Source organism: Thamnophis sirtalis, unplaced genomic scaffold (assembly GCF_051295495.1).
Source record: "Thamnophis sirtalis isolate CommonGarterSnake01/CBP01778 unplaced genomic scaffold, rThaSir2_p1.2 scaffold_9, whole genome shotgun sequence".
Taxonomy (NCBI): domain Eukaryota; kingdom Metazoa; phylum Chordata; class Lepidosauria; order Squamata; family Natricidae; genus Thamnophis; species Thamnophis sirtalis.
The window spans coordinates 10404321-10430363 of NW_028261389.1; the positions used below are offsets into that span (position 1 = coordinate 10404321).

The 26043-nt window shown below is 44.4% G+C and overlaps 1 protein-coding gene across 1 annotated transcript; it reads right to left on the reverse strand.

Annotated features, from left to right (window-relative positions):
• On the reverse strand, nt 1-25690 carry SLCO1C1 (solute carrier organic anion transporter family member 1C1). The gene is made up of 13 exons (XM_087722460.1): nt 25562-25690; nt 24277-24418; nt 24040-24172; nt 22974-23083; nt 20728-20874; nt 18100-18198; nt 16776-17009; nt 14134-14298; nt 9101-9296; nt 7860-8025; nt 6788-6973; nt 1600-1790; nt 1-250 (listed from the first exon to the last, which is right to left on the reverse strand). The coding sequence occupies exons 1-13, from the start codon at nt 25688-25690 to the stop codon at nt 25-27; spliced, it is 2124 nt and encodes a 707-aa protein (XP_087578586.1). The 3' UTR covers nt 1-24.
• Nucleotides 25691-26043: the final 353 nt, after the last annotated feature.

Here is a 26043-nt window from a genome sequence, read left to right on the forward strand (position 1 = left end):
TCTCCTTGTGAATACACAGTCTTCCTAAAGTTGTGTTTCTTTTTCTGTCCAGCCGGCCCTCTGGATCAAGCAGTTGCTCTTGACAAAGTCACTTTTCCATTTCTTCGCCGAGGCAGCTTCTCTCTCTCTGCCACTGGCAGGGGTTTCATTTGGTGGCGGAACGGATCTTTTCTTCAAAACGATCAAGACGGCGACGCTGAGGATGGCGGAGACCGTGCCTAAAGCGATGGTCAAGCCAAGGTAGATGTACCTGCGATAGGTTGAGAGATGCACCGAAATCCATCACTCATGCCAGGGAATTGCTGAGTTGTGTCACTGAAAATCATTGTTTGTTATATATTTTTTTGAAAAGATGCTGTTTTATGTGTCTGGATAGGCAGAGCCTAGCTTGCAAAAGAAGCGAAAACAACAGGCAATGCCACTGCAAATAAGTTGTGAGCTATCGGTCAAGGAAAAAGGTTCTGCTCCAAGGAGTCACATTTTATTCGACAGGAAATGAAAGGCTTCTCCATTCAGTTCTGTGACTTGACTATCATACCAACCCACCCACCCACCCACCCACCCTCTCTCTCTCTCTGTCTCTCTCTCTCTCTCTCTCTCTCTCTCTCTTCTATTTTATTCTTTTATCTACCTACCTACCTACTTACTCATCTCTCTCTCTCTCTCTCTCTCTCTCTCTCTCTCTCTCTCTCTCTCTCTCTCTCTCTCTGCCTGTCTATTCTATTCTATTCTATTCTATTCTATTCTATTCTATTCTACCTACTTACCCATCTGTCTCTCATTCTCTCTCTCTATCTATCATCTATCTATCCATCCATCCATCCATCCATCCATCCATCCATCCATCCATCCATCCATCCATCCATCCATCCATCCATCCATCTATCTATCTATCTATCTATCTATCTATCTATCTATCTATCATCCTATCCTATCCTATCCTATCCTATCCTATCCTACCTACCTACCTACTCATATCTCTCTCTCTCTCTCTCTCCCTCCCTCCGTCTGTCCATCCATCCATCCATCCATCCATCCATCTATCTATCTATCATCTATTCTATTCTATTCTCATCTACCTACTTACCCATCTGTCTCTCGTTCTCTCTGTCTGTCTATCTATCTGTTTGTCTGTCTGTATCTGTCTGTCTGTCTATCTATCATCTATCTATCTATCTATCTATCTATCTATCTATCTATCTATCTATCTATCTATCTATCTATCTATCTATTATCTATCTATCATCTATCATCTATCATCTATCATCTATCATCTATCATCTATCATCTATCATCTATCATCTATCATCTATCATCTCTCATCCATCTATCTATCTATCTATCTATCTATCTATCTATCTATCTATCTATCCTATCCTACCTACCTACTTACTCATCTCTCTCTCTCCCTCTCCCTCCCTCCCTCCCTCCCTCCCTCCCTCTCTCTCTCTCTCTCTCCCCTAGGTCCCATAAGATGACACTGCCTCAGGGAAGGGACCTGGAAGATGCTCATCCTGTGCAGTGGGATGGACAGAAATGATCAGATACGGGCAGCCCTGAAAATGATATTCTGTTATGGAGAAGAAATTGATAGGTTACCTAAAAGCCTTAGAATCATACAGCCTACAAGCTCCTGGACCTCCACATCGTTTGCTTCCCCATCGGAGGCAAGTTGTATCTAGGGATACTCCAAAGTACACTGGGGCAGGGATTCCTGCTGCAGAAAGAGAAGAAAAAGAAAGAAAATAAGAAATAAATAAAGAGAAAAAAGAAAGAGAGGGAGGGAGGAGGAAAGAAGGAAGGAGAAGGGAGGAGGGAGAAAGGGAAAGAAGGAAGGAGGGAAAGAAGGAAGGAGTGAGGAAGGAGTGAGGGAGGGAGGGAGGAAAGGAAGGAGGAAAAGAAGGAAGGAGGGAGGGAGGAGGGAGGAAAGGAGGGAAAGAAGGAAGGAGGGAGGGAGGAGGGAAAGAAGGAAGGAAGGAGGGAAAGAAGGAAGGAGGAAAGGAGGGAAAGAGGGAAGGAGGGAAAGAGGGAAGGAAGGAGAGAAAGAAGGAATGAAGGAGGGAAAGAAGGAAGGAGGGAGGGAGGAAGGAAGGAGGAAAGGAGGGAAAGGAAGGAAGGAGGAAGGAAGGAGGGAAAGTAGTAAGGAAGGAGGGAAAGAAGGAAGGAGGGAGGGAGGAGGAAAGGAGGGAAAGAAGGAAGAAAAGGAAAGGGAGGGTGAGGAGAGGGAGGGAGGGGAAGGAAAGAAATAATTAGTATATTTGTATATCAAATATTGTTATCTGTGCATTCTTTACTGGCATATTCAGTGCCAAATACGTCCAACTAGACAAGCAAAATTTACTTGGAAAAGACCAACCATCTGCTTTCTAATGAGTTTTTCATCCTATATTATAGGTGGACAATTGCTGGCCCTGCCTCCTTTTGATTGTTTTTGGACCCATTCCTGACCACGGTAGGTAAGAAATAATAATAATAAAAGGAATTGACACCTTAAAATCCAGATATCACTGTTTTACAAAACTCTCAAAGGCCTCCTGTCGAGAACATGGGTGGGACAGTCCCTCCCAAACCTATCCTGCTCCCATGTGCATGGCCCACAGTCTCAGCCTCTCACTGGTCTTCTCCCAAAATCCCTCCACATTCCTCCCATCAACATCGGTTAGCAGGTTGCCAACACAGGGCAGTTTGTCTAATTAATTTTCACCCCCCAGAAATTGAAAGAAAGCTTGTCTTAAGGCTGTCTTGGCTGAATAGACCTGCCCCCCAACTGTTCCTCAAATATCTTTGACCAAAGGGTCAAACCTCCCAGAGAGAGAGAGAGAGAGAGAGAGAGGGAGGGAGGGAGGGAGGGAGGGAGGGAGGGAGGGAGGGAGGGAGGGAGAGGTGGAGCCTGGGTTGTTCGTCAGCCCTCAGATGGAGAGTCAACAGCCCCCAGGTCTGGAGGTGGTTGATGAGGAAGAGGAGGAAGTTGGGTCCAGTGCCTGACACGCGAATGCACAGAAGGCAGAGGAGAGGAGAACAGTGGAAATCTATGGGCCGGTCCTTGGGATGGAAGAGCCACTGCTGATAGCAAGGCCCCACCCTAGCTCTGGGGATAAAAGGCAGAGGGGGAGATGAATAGATGTGGGAGACAACCATTCATCTTCTGGCTGGATAGACTTGTTAGCCTGCGAGAGAAACTTTTTGCTGAGGCTGCCAGCATTCCTAATAAAGGAATCTTTTGAGTTCATGTCAGAAGGTTCGTCATGTTTGGGGAGCTGGGTCAGAACATCATCCTAGCAGAAGACAATGTTGGACCACTTCCATATAGTTGTTAAGAAGGTTTGATGAATAAATGTCAAATTTTACACATAGGGGTAGCTCTACTACTATGTGTTGGGATTGTGTTACAGCTAAAGTGACCAGATTTTAAGATGGGTAAAGCGGGACACCATTGACTGGGGGAGGGGGGGGGCTTGGAGCACCTGAGCTGTAAAAAAAAAGCCTTCCCCAGATTGCCTTCCCCCAACGCCCCCCAACCCTTTCAAAAGCCACCCCCATCGCCAGCCTCTCCCAACTGGATCCTCGCCTGCCTCCCCTCGGCTCACCTGGACCAGGTTGCTGACAGTGGCTTCCACAGCATGGCTGCAGGGAGAGCGGTGCCCGAGAGAAGCGGGCAAAAAACCCCACCCTTCCGACGGATGAGCCGCTTGGCCCGGGACCGAGCCTCCTCCTTGCTGCGCTGCTGCTGCCGGAAAGCCCCCCCCTGCCTGAGGCCGCCGGACGGCTGTCGCAAAAATGTCACACATCAGCGCGTGCACACGCAGGAGGGGAGGGAGCCTCGCCCCTCGTCAGGCGCTTCGAGCGAGCTGAGCAGAGGGAGGGAAACCACTGCCCTCTAAAGGCCACATCAGGAACGACACTTCAGAGAAATAAAAACTTTTTTTTTAACGGTGTCCTTTTTAAAATTGATGATTCGGCGTCTTTTCTTTCTTTTGGAAAATCGGGACTTTTTGAACACGCCGTGGGACACGGGACAAATTTTGAAAAATCGTACTGTCCCGCCAAAAGCGGGAGTCTGGTCATCTTAGTTACACCCAATGGCACAGAAACCTTTGTGCTTGATAGAAGGAAAAAATGGAAATAAAGAGAAATGATGGCAGGAAAAGACCCTTGGTCCATCCAGTTTGTTCTTTGAGTTTTTCTTTTTTTTTCTTTTTAATTAATTAATTTTAATTACTATTTATTCATTTTTAACTTTATTTGTTTTTTAAATTATTGTCAGTTGATAGACGTGTTTATCCCAAGCATGTTTAAACTCAGTTACTGGTGATATTCAGTTACTGTTGATGGTTTCAGCTAAAAATGGACTCAATTAAAGATCAACAGATAGCAAAAATATCAACAGATGATAAAAGTTGATTGAGTGAAGGAAGTAAAACTGAAAGGAACATGGCTATTAACGGCAAGAGAACAGTCAGTCTGAAACTTTAGAGAGTCTGAGACTTTGGAAAAACTATGGAAATATGTTCACAAACATGCTTTTAATATTAGGACTTCCAGAGAGTTTGTAAAGCTGCCAGAATCTGCAGTTTTTCTTTCTTTCTTTCTTAAGAAATTATTCAACTGAAAGGATTGCTTCCAAAATCCAGAGGTTTAAAAGTCACGTCATTGTAATGCCATCCAATTCATTGTAGAGTCTGCAACTAAGTGGAAAGAATTGTACAATAGATTTAGATAGGGCAGGGGTATCAAATTCAAAGCCTGTGGGCCGGATCCAGCCCTTGGCTCGCCGAGCCGCCCTGAAAACTGAAGAACCGGCCCTTGGTGTCTCTGCTAGTGAAAACGGGCTCCTGAGCTCCGTTTTCAGCTGCGATGGCCTCCTGCAACCATCTGCCAGTGAAAACAGAGCCCCGTTTTCACTGGCAGACGGTTGCAGCTGAAAACGGGACTCAGGAGCCCGTTTTCGGTGGCAGAGCCCTTGGGCCACCACAGGCGGCAACACAAGTGATGTTAAGCTGGCCAAGCCTCCCTGGACACACAACCAACTCCGCCCAAGATCAAACACAGCCCTGATGCAGCTATCAAAGAAATGGAGTTTGTCACCCCTGAGGTTAGGGTGAAGCATTGAACCTGTTGAACAGAATTTCAATGAATCAAAGGCTTCATGTTTGCAATTTGAGCAAAGAGTTACCAGTCCAGATTTATCTGTACAGAGGCTTATATTCTGTAAGATTAACAGGATGCATGGATTCCTAACTATATGAGATTTGTATACACGCCAGGGTACCTGTGTTACCCAAGAGAAAGCATTTCATCCACTTGAAAAAAGCAGAATAATTTAGAATATGACTGCCACCTGTTGGATGTTTAAAAAATTACTCCTGAGATTAAATGAGTGTGGATTTTGTTTAAAACTACATCTAACTCTCAGAAATATTTTAGAACAAACTGTGATCAGGTGGTATTTTAGCCCTTTTAAATCCCTTCACTTCAGGTGGTGCAGTGGTTAGGGTGCAGTACTGCAGGCCACTTCAGCTGACTGTTATCTGCAGTTCAGTGGTTCTAATCTCACCGGCTGAAGGTCGACTCAGCCTTCCATCCTTCCGAGGTGAGTGAAATGAGGACCCAGACTATGGGGGCAATTTGCTGACTCAATTTGCTAAAAATCTGTAAACCGCTTAGAGAGGGCTGAAAGCCCTATGAAGCGGTATACAAGTCTAATAAATAAATAAATAAATTTCCAGTGTTTAATTTAATACAGCAGAATTCAGTGCCTGAAGGATTCCTTCAATATGTGAACTATTATTAGTTTATAGCATATAAAGGTAAATGTTCTCCTTGCACATGCATGCTAGTCGTTCCTGACTCTAGAGGGCGATGCTCATTTCCATTTCAAAGCCGAAGAGCCAGAACTGTCCGAAGACGTCGCCGTGGTCAGGTTGCCGGCATGGCTAAACGCCGAAGGTGCACGGAACGCTGTTACCAAAGTCATCCTTATTTTTCTACTTGCATTCTTACATGCTTTTGAACTGCTAGGTTGGCAGAAGCTGGGACAAGTAATGGGAGCTCACCCCATTACGCTGTACTAGGGATTTGAACTGCTGAACTGCCAACCTTTCTGATCGACAAGCCCAGCATCTTAGCCACCGTGCCCCCCTTATAGCACATATTTAATATTAATAAAATCAGGAGTAATAGTTTTGGTCATTATTCTGCTTGAAAGAAGAGAACAAAACTATACAGAGGCATGTAAATAAATAGAAAACAGATGCACCTAATAAAGATAATACTTAATACAGTCTTTCACATCCATGTGAAAAATATAGAAATTGAACTGTCTTGTTGTGGCCTGCCAGCAGCCAGTGAAGCTGGTGGCAGATTTGGACAGTGAGGTGGTTGGGGAGAAACATGGGCCAGTCCTGGAGGCTGGGGAAGACTCGGACGAGGGCTCTGTGTTGGAGGCAGAGAGGGGGCCAAGGCCACCTGGCAATTCTTAGCTGCCTTCGGAGCTAGACAGCAGGGTGGGGCAGAGACGGCCAGTCGTCAGAACTACCGGTTCAGCAAACCAGATTAAAATTAACATCCAGTTTGCCTGAACCAGTTCGAACTGGCTGAACCCCACCCCTGCCTATATCATTAAAACTCTTTGTGTTTTGCTGCCTTTTTTATTGGGGGAAAAAATCCAATGAAATAGGGGACTGGAAAAATACAAAAATCGTGTTGCTCTGAGGTGACGTTATGGGAAAACTTGATATGTGGCTAATGTGTTTATAGAAAAATCTCCAGCAGTTAAAAATATTCATTACCTGAGAAGCAAAATATATCCCGGAGTTCCTCCAACTGACAAGGTATAGGAAGCGATTACAGATATCACCAAAAAATAGAGAAACATTTTGGAGCATTCTTTTCCTTGTGGACAAGGACCCAAGATTGCTGAAGAATGCCTTGGTGAAGCCTCCGGGAAATCCACACAGCTACAGTCATAAAATATCTGAAACGAAGCAGAAATAAGTACAGTATGGGCTCCTGCCCAGTGCTTAAAGCTGGAGCAAGGTAAAAGGGTTACAATCGAATCAGAAGAAGCTGAAGATGTCTCGCTTAGTGAAAAGAAGGACCGGGGGTGACATGATAGCTGTTCTGACCTAGGCTTCCCCAAACCATGAAGCAAACTCCTTGTCCCGACAAAACCCCTTAAGTTACTGTGAGTTCCTCTCATTCATATCCAGAAGCCAAGACTTTCAAGGGTGGATTTACAGTCACAGACCTTATCTGGCTTGGAGAGCTGCCAGGCCGATATCTTCAAAATGTAACGCTGTACATGAAAGTACTTGGCAAGGAGTCTCTGAGAGTCATGAACCAATGAAGCGAACTCAGTGTCTCCTGCAAACTCCCCTCCCCTTCCGCTCCTCTTTATTCCCTATGGGAGGGGTCATTCACCAGCCACCTGTGGCTTTACTCCCAAGTTGGCCCTTGTTCCTTAACTGTTGCCTTCTTCTCTTGGCAGCGTATGTGCACACTGGGAACAGGCTCCAACTGTTCTTCTGCCCCATTGATGTCCGACTCTGAAGGTAGCTGATAACTCAGACGGCCCTGGCCCCATCTCTGCCTCGGACACAGAGCCTCATCAGAGCCTTCCCCAGACTCCAGGACTGGCCCAGGTTCCTCCCCAACCTCCTCACTGTTCGAATCTGCTGTGCCGGGTGACAACAATTGCAGGGTTTCAGTATCTCAGGGGCTGCCACAAAGAAGAAAGAGTCATCCTATTCTCCAAAGCACCTGAGGTCAGGACAAGAATCAATGGATGGAAACTAATAACCAAGGAGACCTGATCTGATTGTTTCTAGTCTTTGAACCAGGTGAAACAAGAAGGTGTTTACCATGTTTTTCCCGCTTCCATTGGATGTTTTACAACCAGCGAGGCAAGCTGAGATATACGTGATCCCATTTTCTCCACATATAGGATCCCACTCATTTTTGGAACATGCACATCCTGCATTGCACTCTGAAAACAGAGTTTGTTCATAGGAGGGAATTGGCTTATTGCTAGTGGAGAAAAGAGAGAATACTGCAAGATCATTGTAGGTTGTTTCTCAACATTGGCCCAACCCCAGACCACAGTTGGAGCATAATATCATTGGACAGCACCCCAGTGCATCAGCTTTCTGTTAGGAATATAATTCTAACGGTTGGGTTGGCAATATATAAATCATGTAACAATGGTGTGCCTGTTTCTTTAAATCATACTGTAAAATGTGATTGGTTGCTTTTTTTTCCTCAATCGGCCATAAGAGGGAGCCAGAATGACTGTTAGCTCTCTGTTAGATGCTGGGCTGATCTGATCTGAGTGTTTTGGAAGCTGGCTGTTAGAAAGTGCCGTGAGCTATTGTAAGTTTTGCAACTGCTAGCAAACTTTGAGTACCAGACTGATTATATGATACTGGACTATGTTATTTGGATTATCCCTTAACTGAAAGACATTGATGACTAACTGTCTTATCCGTGTATGACTTAGACTGTTTGATGGACTCTGATACCTCTACTTCCACAAAAGTAAAAGCCTACTTAAACTGCAGTGTCTCTGTATGTTGGTTTGTGTGTTCCCCAACACAACTCTCACAACGCTTCTCTGAATGTACTCGCTCTCCCAATGGGGAGCTTACCTAACACTTTCTTCTTTCTTTCTTTCTTTCTTTCTTTCTTTCTTTCTTTCTTTCTTTCTTTCTTTCTTTCTTCCTTCCTTCCTTCCTTCCTTCCTTCCTTCCTTCCTTCCTTCCTTCCTTCCTTTCTCTCTGTCTCCCTTGCTTTCCTCCCTCCGCACTCCCTCCCTAATCCTTCCTTCGTCCCTCCCTTCCTTCTCTGCAGCCTTGTCTTCTGCTAAAGTTATTTGAAGCAGAGCAGTTTTCCACCTCCAATAACTGTGAGCAAACTACAGTCTTCAAGGCATTGCTGGTGTACAAACCACAGCACCAGGTACCCAATTATTATAGAAGATGATCATCCACTTCACACAGAAAGACGTTCAGAAATCATCTGAACTTCAGGAGTCACCATCGAAGACAATGACATACTTTAACAACGACTACAGCGTGAACTACTCGCACTCTCCAGTGGAACTTACCCCTCATAGGAGATGGTCAAGCCAGCCACCTCTGCATTTTTGCAACCAGTTGTGAAAAGGGTGAGGAGCAGCAGGTAGCCAAGGAAGGACGAGATCAAGGAAAGCTTGGCTGCCCCCAACATGTTCAGCCTGAACTTCTTCATGAAGAAGCCCCCGGAGAACATCCCAAGAGCTACAGCAGGAATGTTGATGAGACCTACGGTATCCACCACCCCGGAGAAGAAAATGGAGACAGTTATAAACTTATTTTTAGGAACTGCTAGGATTTGACTAAGAAGTGTTTGTTACCTTCTTTTGCCCCATTCTTCAGAACAGTTTATGTTTGAGTATGCTAAATTAATCCTGGTATCCACTGAGTTAGGACAGACAATGGGCATGATTCTGATGTCGTAGATCAGGGGTCTCAAGCTGAATATCGTTGAGGGCTGCATGAGGGTTGTGTTTGACCTCAGGTGGGTGGGTGTGGCCAGGTTGGTTGTGGCTGGGGTAGGCGGGGCCAATTCAATGTCACTCATGTTGGAAGCACTTGTGGTGGCCAAGTGCTAAGGCAGGATTTCCCTCAGACCCTCCCTCACTCTCATTATAACTTCCTCCCTCCCTTCCTTCCTCTCCCTTTCTCTTCCTTCCTCCCTTTTCTTCTTTTTCCTTCCCTCTTCCTTCCCCTTCCTTCCTTCCCTTCTTTTTCCTTCCCTCTTCCTTCTCCTTCCTTCCTTCCTTCCCCTCCCTTTCTCTTCCTTCCCCCCTTTTCTTCTTTTTCCTTCCCTCTTCCTTCCCTTCTTTTTCCTTCCCTCTTCCTTCTCCTTCCTTCCTTCCTTCCTTCCCCTCCCTTTCTCTTCCTTCCTTCTTTTTCTTCTTTTTCATTCCCTCTTCCTTCTCCTTCCTTCCTTCCCTTCTTTTTCCTTCCCTCTTCCTTCTCCTTCCTTCCTTCCTTCCTTCCCCTCCCTTTCTCTTCCTTCCTCCCTTTTCTTCTTTTTCTTTCCCTCTTCCTTCCCCTTTCTCCCTTTTCTTCTTTTTCCTTCCCTCTTCCTTCTCCTTCCTTCCTTCCCTTCTTTTTCCTTCCCTCTTCCTTCTCCTTCCTTCCTTCCTTCCTTCCTTCCCCTCCCTTTCTCTTCCTTCCTTCTTTTTCTTCTTTTTCCTTCCCTCTTCCTTCTCCTTCCTTCCTTCCTTCCCCTCCCTTTCTCTTCCTTCCTTCTTTTTCTTCTTTTTCCTTCCCTCTTCATTCTCCTTCCTTTCTTCCCTTCTTTTTCCTTCCCTCTTCCTTCTCCTTCCTTCCTTCCCCTTTCCTTATTTTTCCCTCCTTGCTCTCTTCCTTCCTTCCCTTCTTTTTCTTCCCTCTTCCTTCTCCTTCCTTCCCTTCTTTTTCCTTCCCTCTTCCTTCTCCTTCCTTCCTTCCCCTCTTTCCTTATTTTCCTTCCTTGTACTCTTCCCTTCTTTTTCTTTGCCTTTCCTCTTCCCCTTTCTCCTTTCCTGTCATTTCTTGCATTCTCAAATGCAAAAAGGAAAACATTTCTCCTTTTGTTTGGTTTTTATTTTGTTTTGCTATCAAAAAATGGAGCTCGGGGGGGTGTCCACGTGCGGCCTTCCCATGCTCCATTTTTGCTGGCAGAGGCACCACAGACTGGTCCAGGGCGGCCCTGTGGCCCAGAGCTAAGTATTCCCTGGGCTGGATTCAGCCAATGGGCCTTGAGCTTGACACCCTTGTGATGGAGAGCTTCATTTTTCAGCTTCTTTAGGGAAAAATTGACATTCTGATCAGTCTGGGTTCTTTTTTCCTTCTCTAAAATAGATACACTAAGTATAAAAACACCAATTTTAGATCTTTGTGAGCAAAAAGCAAATAATCACACCACCAAACTCTGGCTGTTTTCCACTAGCTTTTGACAGGGTAGTCCTGGGAAAAAGGAGCCAAGGTGGCCCAGTGGTTAGAGTGCAGCACTGCAGCTACTTCAGCTGACTGCAGTTCTGCAGTTTGGCTGTTCAAATCTCACCGGCTCAGGGTTGACTCAGCCTTCCATCCTTCCGAGGTGGGTAAAATGAGGACCCGGATTGTTGTTGGGGGCAATATGCTGACTCTGTAAACCGCTTAGAGAGGGCTGAAAGCCCTATGAAGCGGTATATAAGTCTAACTGCTATTCCTATTGCTATTGCTAATAGCACCCCTATTGTTTGGGGGTGCAAACAATTTTTGGGGGAGGAATCTCTACATAGCCCAATGGCTGCAAATCAACCTTACCTATATTACACGATTATTTTAACATAGCATATTATCTGGACCTGTTTTACTTGGCCCAGCTTCTGCCAACCTAGCAGTTTGAAAACATGTAAAAATGCCAGTAGAAAAATAGGGACCACCTTTGGTGGGAAGGTAACAGCCTTCCGTGCGCCTTCGGTGTTTAGTTATGCCGGCCACATGACCACGGAGACGTCTTCAGACAGTGCTGGCTCTTCAGCTTTGAAACAGAAATGAGCACTGCCCCCTAGAGTCTGGAACGACTAGCACATATGTGCAAGGGGAACCTTTACCTTAGTATTATAATGCGGTAAGTTAGCAACAATAAATATTTTGCATATTCTTTATAAAGCCGATAAGCTCTATTCTTTCTGTTTTCACAATCCCGAAGCGTTTCACACAGAGCTGAAGGCTTAGCCCCGAGAAAAGCTTAAAATACAATGGAAAGTACTGTGTTATGGGTAAGAAGAATTGTTTCTAAACACCTCTACTTCTCTTGAAACAGCATTTTCAGATTATGCTACCATTTAAAAGGTGGAAGCCCAGGAAATATCGTTTCCTAACTTCAAAGATTTCACACAATAATTGGGTCATTTACCCTCCCAAAAAACCCAACTCAAATTGCAAGCAAACCAAATTAACTTCTCTTAATCCTTTATGGAAAAATTAAGTATCTTCTTTGATCAAATATTTGGCCCCCAATATGGCAAAAAACAATATTATCTAAATCTGGCAGTTTCCAGAAGTATGGATCTTGCCTTCCAGAATTCCTCAGTTAGGGAGTAGAATTCTATCGTTCTGTATGTTGTAAAGCAGGGGTCACCAACCTTTCGGACCTCAGGGACCACTAAATTGATAATTTTAACTCCCACGGACCACTAATATGATCTGACTAATGACCAGCTGGGTGGGCGTGGCAAGGTGGCAGTGTGACTGGGTGGGCGTGGCCAACTCAATGTCACTCACATCAAGGGGTCAATTGCCAGCCTCTACTCGCCACTCCTTGCTTGCCCAACTGGGCTCCTTAAAGCCCCAACAGGAAGCAGTTGCTGGAGCTAAGTAGCCACTATGAGAAAGAATTGGCAAAACAGCTCAGTTCAAATTGGATCTGACCGACAAGGAGGCTCAGCAGAAGCCCCTCACTGAGGACTACGAGCATTGGCTTTCCAAGCAGAAGAAAGACCTGTGGAACTGCAAGACCAGGTACCGGTGCCTGGAGGCTCAGAGGGTTGAGATGGTCAGCCAGTTCCAGACCATGATGTAGTTCCACTGGAACAAGGCCCCCTGGGTCTTCACCACGAGTGGTGCTTCCCTCCAGCCTTCACCCAAAGCCCCCCACCAGGAGACCAAAGCAGACCCCAAGTCAGAATTTCAGCCCCCCTCTGACCCACACAAAAAGACCCCAAAGGGGGAGACTCTCTGCAGCAACACAAACGTTCATTGCACGTATCCATCCCAGGGGCCATAGTTTGAGGACCCCTTAATTAGTGCAATTTTAAAAAATGCAAATAATTTTTCCGAGGACTATCAAAGTGTTCTCGTAGACCACCAGGGTCCACAGACCACCAGTTGGTGACCGCTGTTGTAAAGGGTGGAAAACTTGACATAACTGATTTAAAGCCTTCAGAAAAGGCTGCTTTCACGAACCACTAGGAACTATAGAGATGGACAAGATCTCCACGTTCTTTCTGATTAATGCTAACTTTCCCTGGATTTTTCTGTGCCTACCACTAGCTGCAAGTAGCAGTTGTGTGTTCTCAAGTTAGCCAGCTACAAAAACAAGCCCTCTCTATTAAATGTGCCAGACAAAAACAGATTGAAGGAAGATAGAGCTACAGTGTGTTAACTTTATGTATCTGTATCACAGCTGTGCAATCATTTTTTTTTTCAATCAAAAGGGCTGTTTTTACCCTTTGAGAGGCATAGCAAGCCAAGGGACACATACATGCAGCCAAGGTAAAGACTAAATTTGATTTGATGTATAAGTGCTGTATTTGATGTATTAAAATTACATTAATTTTTTTAAAAAATATACGATTACTTCTCCAAGTAATCATTTCCCCTTCCGGCATCTATCAACGTTGTCAGTCATCAAGCCTTGGATTATGGCCTTTTTTCTACATGTAAAGTGGTAAAGGTAAAGGTTTCCCCTAGCATATAGGTGCTAGTTGTTCCTGACTCTAGGGGGCGGTGCTCATCTCTGTTTCAAAGCCAAAGAGCCAGCGCTGTCCGAAGACGTCTCTGTGGTCATGTGGCTGGCATGACTAAACGCCCAAGGCACACGAAACCCTGTTACCTTCCCACCAAAGGTGGTCCCTATTTTTCCGCTTGCATTTTTACATGCTTTCGAACTGCTAGGTTGGCAGAAGCTGGGACAACGGGAGCTCACTCCATTATGCGGCGCTAGGGATTCAAACCGCCAAACTGCTGACCTGAAGAGCCGAGGTGGGCGCAGTGGTTAGGTTGCAGTACTGAAGGCCACTACAGCTGACTGTTATCTGCAGTTCAGCGGTTCTAATCTCACCGGCTCAAGGTTGACTCAGCCTTCCATCCTTCCGAGGTGGGTGAAATGAGGACCCGGACTGTGGGGGCGATATGCTGACTCTGTAAACCGCTTAGAGAGGGCTGAAAGCCCTATGAAGCGGTATATAAGTCTAACTGCTATTGCTATTGCTTTCTGACCGACAAGCTCAGCGTCTTGACCACTGAGCCACCACGTTCCCCTTTTTTTTCTACACGTATTAAACCCCAAACAAAGTAGCATCTGCTTCATTCCCAGCCACCAGCACCTCCTCCACCATACCTATGATAAAATTGGTCTTGGAAGATGACTGTCCAAACTGTTGTTCAATATATTTTGGCTTATAGGTCACCATGCCAATGAGAGAATTGAACTGGATGATGCTGGAGCAGAGATATAAGAAGTAAACTGGATTTCCAAGGAGGCTTTTCAAGGAAGGCAGGAACTCTAGAAAAGGAAATGGATACGTGTTGGTTGGACAGAAGTGAGAAATCAACGTGGATGACAACTTGTTTCAAAATCGGTAACAACTGTTCATGGGAAATTGGAAGCAGACTTAGCTGTACTCAGATCCTTTCCACACAACAAATATTCATAATACCATATTTTTCAGAGTATAAGACGCACCTTTCCCCCCACAAAGAGAGTGAAATCTGGGTGCGTCTTATACACTGAATAAAGCATTTTTGGCCTCCTAAAACCCCACCTCGTGCATCCCATTTTTTGCAAAAATGGACACGCAGAAGGTTTGGGAGGCCTGCAGAATGCTCCTGGGGGTTCGGGAGGGCAAAAACAAGTGAAGAAAGGCCCATTTCCCACAAAAACTGGGTTATTTTTGCCCTCCCAAGCCCCCAGGAGCATTCTGCAGTCCTCCCTAAGCCTCTGCACACCCAATTTCTTCCTCATTTTTGCCCTCCCGAGCCCCCAGGAGCATTCTACAGGCCTCCCAAATGGAGGCCGTTTTTCGCTTCCCAAATCCCCCACGTGGCATGTTTTTGCCCTCCCTGGCTGCCAGGGGCACTTTGCAGGCCTACCAAACTATCTGCATGCAGGGTTTGGGAGGCCTGCAGAGTGCTCCTGGGGGCCGGGGAGGGCAAAAACGTTTTTTTAAAAATTTACTTCTTCAAAATCTTGGTGCGTCTTATACTGCGGTGCGTCTTATAGTCCAAAGAAATATGGTATATTGCTTTCACTTTTTGTCATTTAGGAGGCCTTTGACTTTTGCTGAAAAATGTTTATATCTCCATCAAAGTGCCCACAGATCTTCAAATGGTCAGCATGTGGGTCACACGAAACTTGTTGGATCCATTCAGGATCCCACTGTCAATGGGCCAATTGAGTTATACTTGTCTTAGTTAGAGGTAATGCATTTGTTGTCTTCCAGATGTTTTGGACTTCATAACCTATTGGCTTTAGACTGACTGGTCAATAGCAAGTAGTTATGAGAACTGACTTGCAAAGCTTCTATAGGACATTGGGTTGTTGCCAATAACTCTCTTGTTCAGAGCAAGGTACTCAGTACTTTGTGCTGAGACTATTCCTTTTTTAAAATTTAATTCTTTATTTGTATCCCACCTTTATTACTTTTACAAGTAACTGAAGGTGGTGAACAAATCCAACACACATTCCTCCTCCTATTTTCCCCACAATTTAACCCTGTGAAATGAGTTGGATTGAGAGAGAGAGTGACTGACCAAAGTCACTCAGTTCGCTTTCATGGGGAGGGACTAGAACTCACAATCTCCTGGTGATTGGCCCAAAGTCACCCAATGGGATTTCATATCTAAGTTGGGACTAGAACTCACAGACTCCTGCTTTCTAGTCTGGTGCCTTAACCACTAGACCACGAAGCCGGCTCTCCAAACTAGTTCTCCAAACTAGTGATGTAGAAAATGACTACCACTAACTAGGGTATACAAAACCTTTGCCAGACCAATTCTCGAATACAGCTCGTCTGCCTGGAATCCACACTGTTTATCAGACATTAATATAATTGAGCGGGTCCAGAAGTATTTCATGAGAAGAGTACCCCTGCTTACAATAGAATCCCTTACGCCACCAGGCTCGAAATTTTGGGCTTGGACAATCTGGAGCTAGGCCGCCTACCATGTGACCTGAACACAGTACGCAAAATTGTCTGTTACCTGTCAACGACTTCTTCAGCTTCAACCTCAATAATACACGAGCCAACAATAGGTTCAAACTCAAGGTAAACCACTCCAAACTCGATTGCAGAAAACACGACTTCAGCAACAGAGTGGTCAACGCCTGGAATGCTCTACCTGACTCCGTTGTTACGTCTTCAACCCCCCCAGAGCTTCAACCTTAAACTGTCTCCACCATGGACCTCACCCCATTCCTAAGAGGTCCGTAAAGGGGGTGTGCATAAGCGCACCAATGTGCCTACTCTGCAATGTGCCTCGGGGGGGAGGGCCTTCTCTGTGGCTGCTCCGGCCCTCTGGAACGATCTCCCCATGGAGATTCGGACCCTCACCACCCTTCAGGCCTTCCGCAAGTCTATCAAGACCTGGCTGTTCCGGCAGGCCTGGGGCTGATGAGTTCCCAGCCCCACTTGAATTGTTGTGACTGTTGCATTGTTTTTGAGTTGTTTGTATTTGTTCTTGACTTTGTCCGTTGTTGTATTTCCGCTTCCCCCATCTTGTTTGTTAGCCGCCCTGTCCCTCGGGAATAGGGCGACATACAAGTGTAATAAACTAACTAACTAACTAACTAACTAACTAACTAACTAACTAACTAACTAACTAACTACCATCCCTGTCCTACTGTCCCCATTTATTTGTATTCATTTCCTTCGTTCATGTCCATGTTTATACTTATACCTGTTATCTTGTACGTGTTTGACAAACCAAATAAATAAATAAAGTGCCCAACAACGGTTCAGTTAATTAGCCAGATTCCCTCACCTTTCGCCATCTTGAGAAAACTGACTTGAGTTTGGTAGGTGGCACAACAGTCCTTATCTTCTGCAATGAAGCTGGATTGCTCAGTAGAATCTTTGGGGGTCTCCGGCCTTGGAAGATGCTTGGGTAAGAACCAGAAGGGGATTGCGGCAAGGAAGCTGACCAAACCAGCGATTAAGTAACCAAGCCACCAAGCTCCTACCCAGTGTGGGTCTTTGTGAGTGATGGCTATAGTTCCTAAGAAAAGAAATGAAGGGGTTTTTTTTAAAAAAAAAACCAGTATGCCTTATTAAGTATCAACATGACTTTTAATATTGAGTAGAGACGGATTAAGGTGGGCTGAGCAGTCAATGGATCTTAAATTGATATTTTTTTTGTACCTGCTCAAAACCTTCCTGGATCACATCCCTTAATTCCGGAAATGTGGTTCGGTACGATAATTTTCTGGCAAATTACAGTTTCCTTTTAAGGGAGTTTTTTTTCTCCTTTAATATGGAGGCAAGAATTCGTGTCAGTTACAACCAGTGGTGGGATTCAAAGAATTTAACAACCGGTTCTCTGCCCTAATGACCAGCTGGGTAGGCGTAGCGCGGTGATCATGTGACTGGGTGGGCGTGACCAACTTAACATCACTCAGGTCTATGGGCGCTTCGCCCTAGCTGTTACAAGGTAATGAGGGTTAACCGGAGGGGCAGTTTCTGTAAGCAGGGCAATAAAGATTAGGCTAGAAACAACACCAGAATGTTTCCTTCCTGCCTTCCTTACAGGATTAGCCCTGCAAAGTGGGGAAAAACAAAAGGAGATTTCTTCCAACAACTGGTTCTCCGAACTGCTTAGAAAGTTACCAACTAGTTCTCCCGAATAGGTGCGAACCGGCTGAATCCCACAACTGGTTACAACAATTAATCAGTGGAACGGCTTGCCGGCAAAGTAGGCGCTCCATCACTGGAGGTTTTTAAGAAGAGACTGGACAGTCACTTCTCTGGAAAGGGTATAGGGTCTCCTGCTTGAGCAGGGGATTGGATTAGAAGACCTCCAAGGTTCCCTTTCCAATTCTGTTATTCTATGATTCGGGGGATTTTCTCCCCGCTTACTTTTTCCTGCTGGTCTCACCTATTTTGATACCAAGATCATACCCACAATGTTGTCATTGCCTTTTTTGGGGGGGGGGGGGCAAACTCACTGTAGTGTTATGCCTTCCCCACTACAACTTCAGAAGAAACCTTTATCCGCTCTTTGTTTTCATAGTGTGTGGTTTGATTTTGGCGTCTTGGTCCAAAATAACATGGCCATTTTGACTTCTACAAAGAGGGCCATTCATGCTCACCCATGTCTACGAAGCCAATGTCCACATACAGCTTGGCACATAAGGATCCCAAAAGAAACCCCAAAATGGGACCGATAATTGCAACTGTCTGAACACATCCTGTCAAGAAAGTGGAAAGGCAGATCAGACCGAAAGGAATCCAACCTGATCTTTCGAAGAAAGAGGAAAAACTTTTAAGTTGAGGAAATCAAGTAAAAAGAAAATAGCAAAATGCAGCCAAACACTGTAAAATAGGAATAGCACTTAGCAATAGCAATAGCAGTTAGACTTATATACCGCTTAATAGGGCTTTTAGCCCTCTCTAAGCAGTTTACAAAGTCAGCATATCGCCCCCACAGTCTGGGTCCTCATTTCACCCACCTCGGAAGGATGAAAGGCTGAGTCAACCTTAAGCCGGTGAGATTTGAACCGCTGAACTGCAGATAGCAGTCAGCTGAAGAGGCCTGCAGTACTGCACCCTAACCACTGCGCCACCTCGGCTCTTATATACCACTTTGTAGTAATTTAAAGCCTTCTCTAAGTGGTTTACAAATGTCAGCATATTGCCCCCATCTGGATCAGAGGTGGGTTTCTGCTGGTTCACCCCGGATTTTACCAACCTCGGAAGAATGGAAAGCTGTATGAAGCTTGAGCCCTATCAGGATTGAACTGCTGGCTGTGGGCAGTTAGCCTGCAATACTGCTTACTAACCACTTGGGACCAAAAAGGGGCTACGGGGGGTTGCCGCAACCCCTTCCTCCGCATATGCATGTGTGACCCCCACCCCATGGCCCCCTTGCGCATACATCCGCATCTGGCCCCCTTGCGCATACATCTGCATCTCCTGCATGCACCCCGCCCCCACACATGCACGGCAGAGACCAACAATCAGCTGGCTGATGGAAGGTACACGCACCTCCGCGGTGGAGCTGAGCTGGGGCAACGGTTCACTACCACGCTGCTAGAGTCTTTAAAGTATAGAAATTGTGTAAATAAATACTATACTTAAATATAGTAATGTGTTCTGAACGCTGTAATGGTAGTTTATTTCTAGATTCAGCAGACAGTTGGATAGAAGGTCTCTTAGATCTCCAATTTTTACATTCTGTATTTCGATGGTAACTGGGCTCTTTCTCATAGCTATTGTCCAATTATTCATTCATATTTAGATGATCATCATATTGCTGGTGATCATTACACTTTTATGGATGAACAGGGCCAGCCAGTCCCCCCCCCCCCAAAAAATGGGCAAATAAGAAGCTTGCCTGGATGAGGATCCAGTCAAGAATCAGCTATTCAGACTAACAAACTGGAACCCAGCACAAAGAACCAAGATTCCAAAAATGACCAATCAGAAGCTGTCAAGAACAAAGGACCAATCTATTTATTATTATTATTATTATTTATTAGTTTTGTATGCTGCCCACTCTCGGAAGAGTCAGGGCGGCTTACAATAAAAAAGGGAGGGGGAATATAAAAAATAATACAACAATTTAAAATTACAGCAACATTTATAACTTAAAGTGGGGCTGGATAATTCAACAGCCTCAGGCCTGCCGGAACAGCCAGGTCTTAGTTGCTTTACGGAAGGCCGGAAGGGTAGTAAGGGTCCGGATCTCAACAGGGAGATCGTTCCAGAGGGCTGGAGCTGCAACAGAGAAGGCCCTCCCCCGGGGAGTCGCCAGCCAACATTGGCGGGCAGATGGAATCCGGAGGATTCTAACTAGCTACTAACTTTACAAAAATGACTAGCTAGGGTTTGGGTACGAACAAAGAACCAATCAGAGAACAGCCCTCACTAGTCTGTACCAACTGGAAATCAGCTCGGCTAAAAACCAATCAGAAATCAGGAACCCAGCCAATCCCGGATCAGCTGCCTCTGGATTGTGTCTCTGAAGATATTAGCCACAATTGCCAGCAAAATATCAGAAAATGTGTTGTCTAGACCACAGTCACAAAACCCTGAAGTCCAACACTGTCCAACATGATGATCACAGCTTTGCCCACCAAAGGTGGACTAAACCATAGTTCTTTCCTCTCCATTGCAATTCCACTGTGCACCATTTCTGGTTGAAACTATGAATGGGGTTCTCAGTCTGATCTATGAAAACTATTCTTGCATAGAGAATCGCTTTAGTTACACAAGGGAAAGAAGATGGAGAGAATTTTCTTTCTTTTTCTTTTTTTGTCTTCAAGGAGTGAGCTGCTATGGGTTCGTCCGGGTTCGGAAGAACCTGTAGCTAACGTTTTGGCTGGTTTGGAGAACCTCCAAATCCCACCTTGGCTGGCCCCGCCCATCCACCTCCCTGCTCCCAGGAGTCTCTACGCGGCCTGTTTTGGATACAAGGTAAGTCCAGGGCCCACATGGAGGCTCGGGGAGGGGGAAAAATGGGCCTCCTGGAAGTTCCAGAAGGCCAGAAACAGGTTCGTTTCCAGTCTCCAGAGGCCCTCCAGAGCTCAGGGGAGGCAGTTTTCATCCTCCCAGAGCCTAGAGGAAATCCTCCAGAGCCTGGGGAAGGCAAAAATGGCCTCCCTGCCATGGTGCAGGAAGCCGACTAGGCCACACCCACTATATCCACGCTCACCCAGCAACCGGGCAGAGAACCCGTTGCTGCAATTTTTGAAGCCCACCCCTGTCTTCAACAGTACCAATGTAGAAGGGCACACTCTCTTCCGGGGCGTAGTCATCAATATACGCGATTCCCAAAGGCTGGATCGGTGTTTCTCCGATTCCCCGTAGTAGGTTTCCAAGCAAAACGTAGATCCACATGGAAATGCCGGCTTCTTTTTCGCACCCTGGACACACAGAGCAAGAAGTTCGGAGATGCTCTCTGATAACATTCACAGAAACAAGAAGAACAACCCTGTTGCTTATAGGAAAGTCCAACTAGGTGCCTACCAGGATGGGAGACCACTAAGAAATTCCAGGGCTGGAGGTTAGATTGGGAATTGAGAATCACTGCCTGAAAGATGACAGTGACAATTGATTGGCATACAAATAGTCTTTGACAATTGGGACAGAAACCTCCATTGCTAAAGTAATGGGTTGCTAAGTGAGTTGTGTCCAATATTATGATCTTTTTTTGCCAAGGTTGTTAAGTGAATCACATGGTTGTTAAATGAATCCAGCTTCCCCCATTGACTTCGCTTGTTGGGAGCCAGCTAGGAAGGACACAAATTATTATCATGTAACTCTAGACACTGTAATAATAAATCATAAATACATGCCAGTTGCTAAACACAATAGCAATACCATTTATTTATTTATTTATTTATTTATTTATTTATTTATTTATCTATTTATTTATTTATTTATTTATTTATTTATTTATTTATTTATTTATTTATTTATTAGACTTATATACCGCTTCATAGGGCTTTCAGCCCTCTCTAAGCGGTTTACAATTTTTTTTAGCAAATTGAGTCAGCAACTTGCCCCCACAGTCCGGGTCCTCATTTCACCCACCTCGGAAGGATGGAAGGCTGAGTCGACCTTGAGCCGGTGAGATTTGAACCGCTGAACTGCAGATCAGTCAGCTAAAGTGGCCTGCAATACTGCACCCTAACTACTGCGCCACCTCGGCTCTACTTAAGACATATACACTGCTTCACAGTGCTTTATAGCCTCTATGAGATTTACAGAGTCAGCTTATTGCCCTCAACAATCTAGGTCCTCGTTGTACCTCGGAAGGATGGAAGGCTGAGTCAACTTTGGGCCTGGAGAGATTCAAACTGCTAAATTGCATGACTGTAAGTGTGAGTACTGATTGTAAATCACTGTCTTCAGCAACATCATAAATTCAAATAATTGCTAACTAAATGGCCATAAATTGAGAGCTATCTATACTTTTGCCAAGGAAACTAATTGGATAAATGGATATATATGGAGAGAGAGAGAGAGAGAGAGTATCTACAATTCAACAGGAAAAAGCATGAATTGCAGATAGCAATGCAATAATCTAGATCCATGTTTCTCACACTTGGCAACCTTAAGACACATGGGCTTCAAATCCCAGAATTCCCCAGCCAGCATACTGTCTGGGGAATACTGGGAGTTGAAGTCCACATGTCTTTAAATTGCCAAGGTTGAGAAACACTGACCTAGATACCAGAGGTGGGTTCCTACCAGTTTGCACCTATTCGGTAGAACCGGTTCGTCAAATCTACCAAACCGGTTAGAAGCGGTTCCACCAGTGGACCTGGAAAGCAGGCCACACCTACAGAAGAGGTTCCCAAAAAATTTGAAACCCACCACTGGCAAGGATCATGTAACTTGACAACTTTAAGAGTTGCATGCTTCAATGTCAGTGTTTCTGAATAGCTACTTGGACCGACCTAAGTACTAATTCATAATTTCATATCCGGTCAAATGGGCAGCAAGCCACTCCCATCTGGTCACATGGGTGGCAAGCCACTCCCACAAAGGAGGCCACACCCACAGAGTAGGTTCCAACAATTTTTGAAACCCACCACTGCTAGATACTATCCATAATGCAATCGTTAAGTATCCAATTAGAGGCTACCATGACATCAAAAATGATGGTGAGTGCATCATGATGTCATTCATGTAAAAGCTCTGAACTGTGGCATCCTATCACATGGAACATTACTTGGGCTTTTGCCCACCCTGTAACTGTCCCAGTATGCAAGTCGAAATTAAAATTAAGACGACAAATGACTTAATTCCATTTCCAACGTTGATGGAATTCTCAGAGGTTACGCAGCTGGGTTTAAATTTAAATTAGAGATAGTTTCAGAGACAGAGTTCTCCTCCCACATTTGAGGTGGAATCTTTTCAGAGAATCAGAACAGCCAAGTCTGACCAAGTTTAAATATTAGATTTTTAAAGCCCACAGGAAATATGTTGTTGATTTTGTTCTTAAACACGCGCTTACCTGTCTGAACTTTTGTCTGAGTTCTTTCCAAGCCTGAGTTTCGATCCTGCAGACATGGGGTGATGCTGATAGTTGAATTGGAGGAGGAAGAAAATACCTCATACCTGTAGCTGTGTAAAAACCAAGAGTTTCCTTACAAGGATCCCACCTATGAAAATCGGAGGGAACATTATTTCTCTAACTTATTCCAAAGACCTGTTTGGGGCCCAGTTCTCCAGATGCCATCTCAAGAAACAGCTTTACGGAAGTTACTGGATTAATATGAGCAGCAAAATGAAGCTAGTGGGCAATTTTCAGAAAGCAAACAGCGTCAGGCCCAAGAATAAGACATGGTAATTCTTTTCTACTGGGAATAATCAACGGGAAATATACAAAGAAAATTAAGTACATATTAACACATCTGCTAACTACAGCTAGAATAGCATTTGCCCAATGCTGGAAACAAAGTAATACCCCCCTCAGATGAATTAGTGATAAAAAAAACTTTGGATTGTGCAGAGATGTACAAATTAACACTGAAATTAAAAGATAAAGAAGAGTCGGAACATTATGAAATTTGGAACAATTGGTATAAATGGCTGCAAAACAAGAGTAAAATTAATTAAGCCAAAAAACTATATATATAAATATATATAGAACTGTGTATAAAGGTGTGTAAATATAGAAGCAAAATATTATATACATGTACAGGTATGATGACATAACAATGTTGATGTAATGATGTAAGGTGTTGTAGAAGGGAAAAATATAAAAAAATCTGCTAAAAAAAAAGACATGGTAATTCTTCCAAGCTAAGTCCTTCATTGCAGGGGTCTCCAACCAGAGGTGATATTCAGCCAGCTCTGACAGGTTTTGGAGAACTGGTAGTGGAAATTTCAAATAGTTCGGAGAACCAGCAAATAGGCTGGCCCCGCCCCTGCTCCTCTCAGAAAGAAAAAGAAGAAAGTCCAGTTGGACTTAATGTTTCTCCTCTTTGGAAACTTAAAGACGTGTGGATTTCAACTCCCTAGATTTCCCGAGTCAACATCCTATCGGATAACACTAAATGTTTAACTATTATACTTACTGTCCCATAAAGAACTGTGGGATGGCAATCAGAAATGTTCCCAGTGACATAATTATGCACCCAGCTCCAATTATTTTGGGTCTGTGAAGTTTGGCTCCAAAGTAGCTCACCAGAATTATTATTAAAAGGTTCCCTTTAAGAAACATAGAAAGAAGGATGAAGGTACGGAGAAGATGGACTTGTAAAAATATATCGTTAGCTTATTTGCAAAAGATGGAGAATGTGTATATAACATACCAATTTCAAAGCTCCCGTCGATTAGGCCAACTAGAGAAGAAGGGATATCAAATCTTCTTTCTATCTGAGTGATGGTACTTTTCAGGTAGCTTCCTGACAGAGTTTTGGCAAAGTAAACAAATGACAACGCACCGAGAAAAATCTGTTAGAAGAAAAGGGCGCCAAAGAATTTTCAATTCAACTGTGCAAAATAGGGGAGCAATTTGCTTCATCATAACTTTCCCATTTCAGGTCTATCAAATACAGAGGTAGATACAAAGCTGTTCTGTCCCCCCTTCTCCGCTCGTTAACAGACGACAGGCAGACAAACTTAAAAGGAACTCTCTTTATCAGTCCTCGGCTGCAATCCCAAAAATAAACATAAATAAAGTCTCTAACGAGATAACAGAATACCAAACAAAAACTCTTACAAAGCAATGCACTTCTCCAAGTGTCTCCTTGAATCAGGGTTACAGAAAGCAAATCACTTCTCCAAGTGTATCTCAAATAAACCATGACCGATGATCAATGAATGCATGAACGAACGTTGACTCCTGCAACCGGGGCGTGGCACCATCCGTCCTTTTATCCCCAGAAGATGCCCCTAATGAGCCCCAGCTGCATAGTTAATCTTGCATCCCGAAAAGACTCACAGAAGACTGCTGCTGAGTCACAACACTAAGCCAATGTTGCCCTTTTTGGAATTCGTGATGCAAACTTCAAAAAAGCCAAATGCATCCAAACATAAATGTTCAGTATTAGAGAAACTCACGAACAAAATAGATTTCCCTGTCGAATTAGCTTTCTAAGTGGAAGAAATATTTTAAGCCAGTGTTTCTCAACCTTGGCAACTCTTAAGACAAATGGACTTCAACTCCCAGAATTCCCCAGCCAGCTCTGAGTTTAAGTCCATGTATCTTAGATGCCAAGGTTGAGACTCGGTGTTTTAAGCAATTGGAACACTGATTTTGGCATAGCATTATTTAGAATCCAAAATACGTTTTTTGGAAACGAGAGAACTAGCTTAAGCAAAAGTGTTTTCCCACATAAAATGTTGTTTGTTCTTCAGACCCGGAACAAAAGAATGCCATAAATGTTTGCAATCTTTCCAATGCAGAGCTGGAGTGTTAATCCCACCAAATTAATTAAAGCCAAATTCTAAAGCAACAGGAGATGGCCTGGGGGGGGGGGAGGTGAGGGGGAAGGGGGGGAAAACAGATTGAAAAACATAAGGGGAAAAAATATACCCAGGAAGTTCTCAACCACTTCAAGTATCTATTTTCACAATTCTGGGCTTTAACTGTACCTTAATTCCCCCACATAATGTCCTTTTTTCCTTCGATGTGGGAGATTCTGCTCGTGAGGAAGGCCCGTCGATGGACAATATCATGGGTTTTGAGAAGAACTGGATGTTCTCTTTAGATGGAGACTCCATCTTGGTCATTGCCTTTCAATCAGTCTGCAATACATTGCACCATATCATTTGGGGAACTGCCTTCAAGTTACGACAATTTCCTTTGTCCATTGTACTTGGTTCCATTGAAAAAGTACAATTCATGGGCAAAAGGGAATGACATTTCTAGTGAAACCACCCAAATTAATGGAATTCCCTTCCTGGGATTAATCTGTTCTTCACTTTCCGGAGTGCTTTGAAGGCAGCCGGATTTGATTTCACAGTTCAGTGCCGTATTTTGATTAATTGAGGCTTTTTAATTTAAAAGGTTTTAAAGTACCATATTTTTCGATGTATAAGACACACTGGAGTATAAGATGCACTAAGATTTTAAA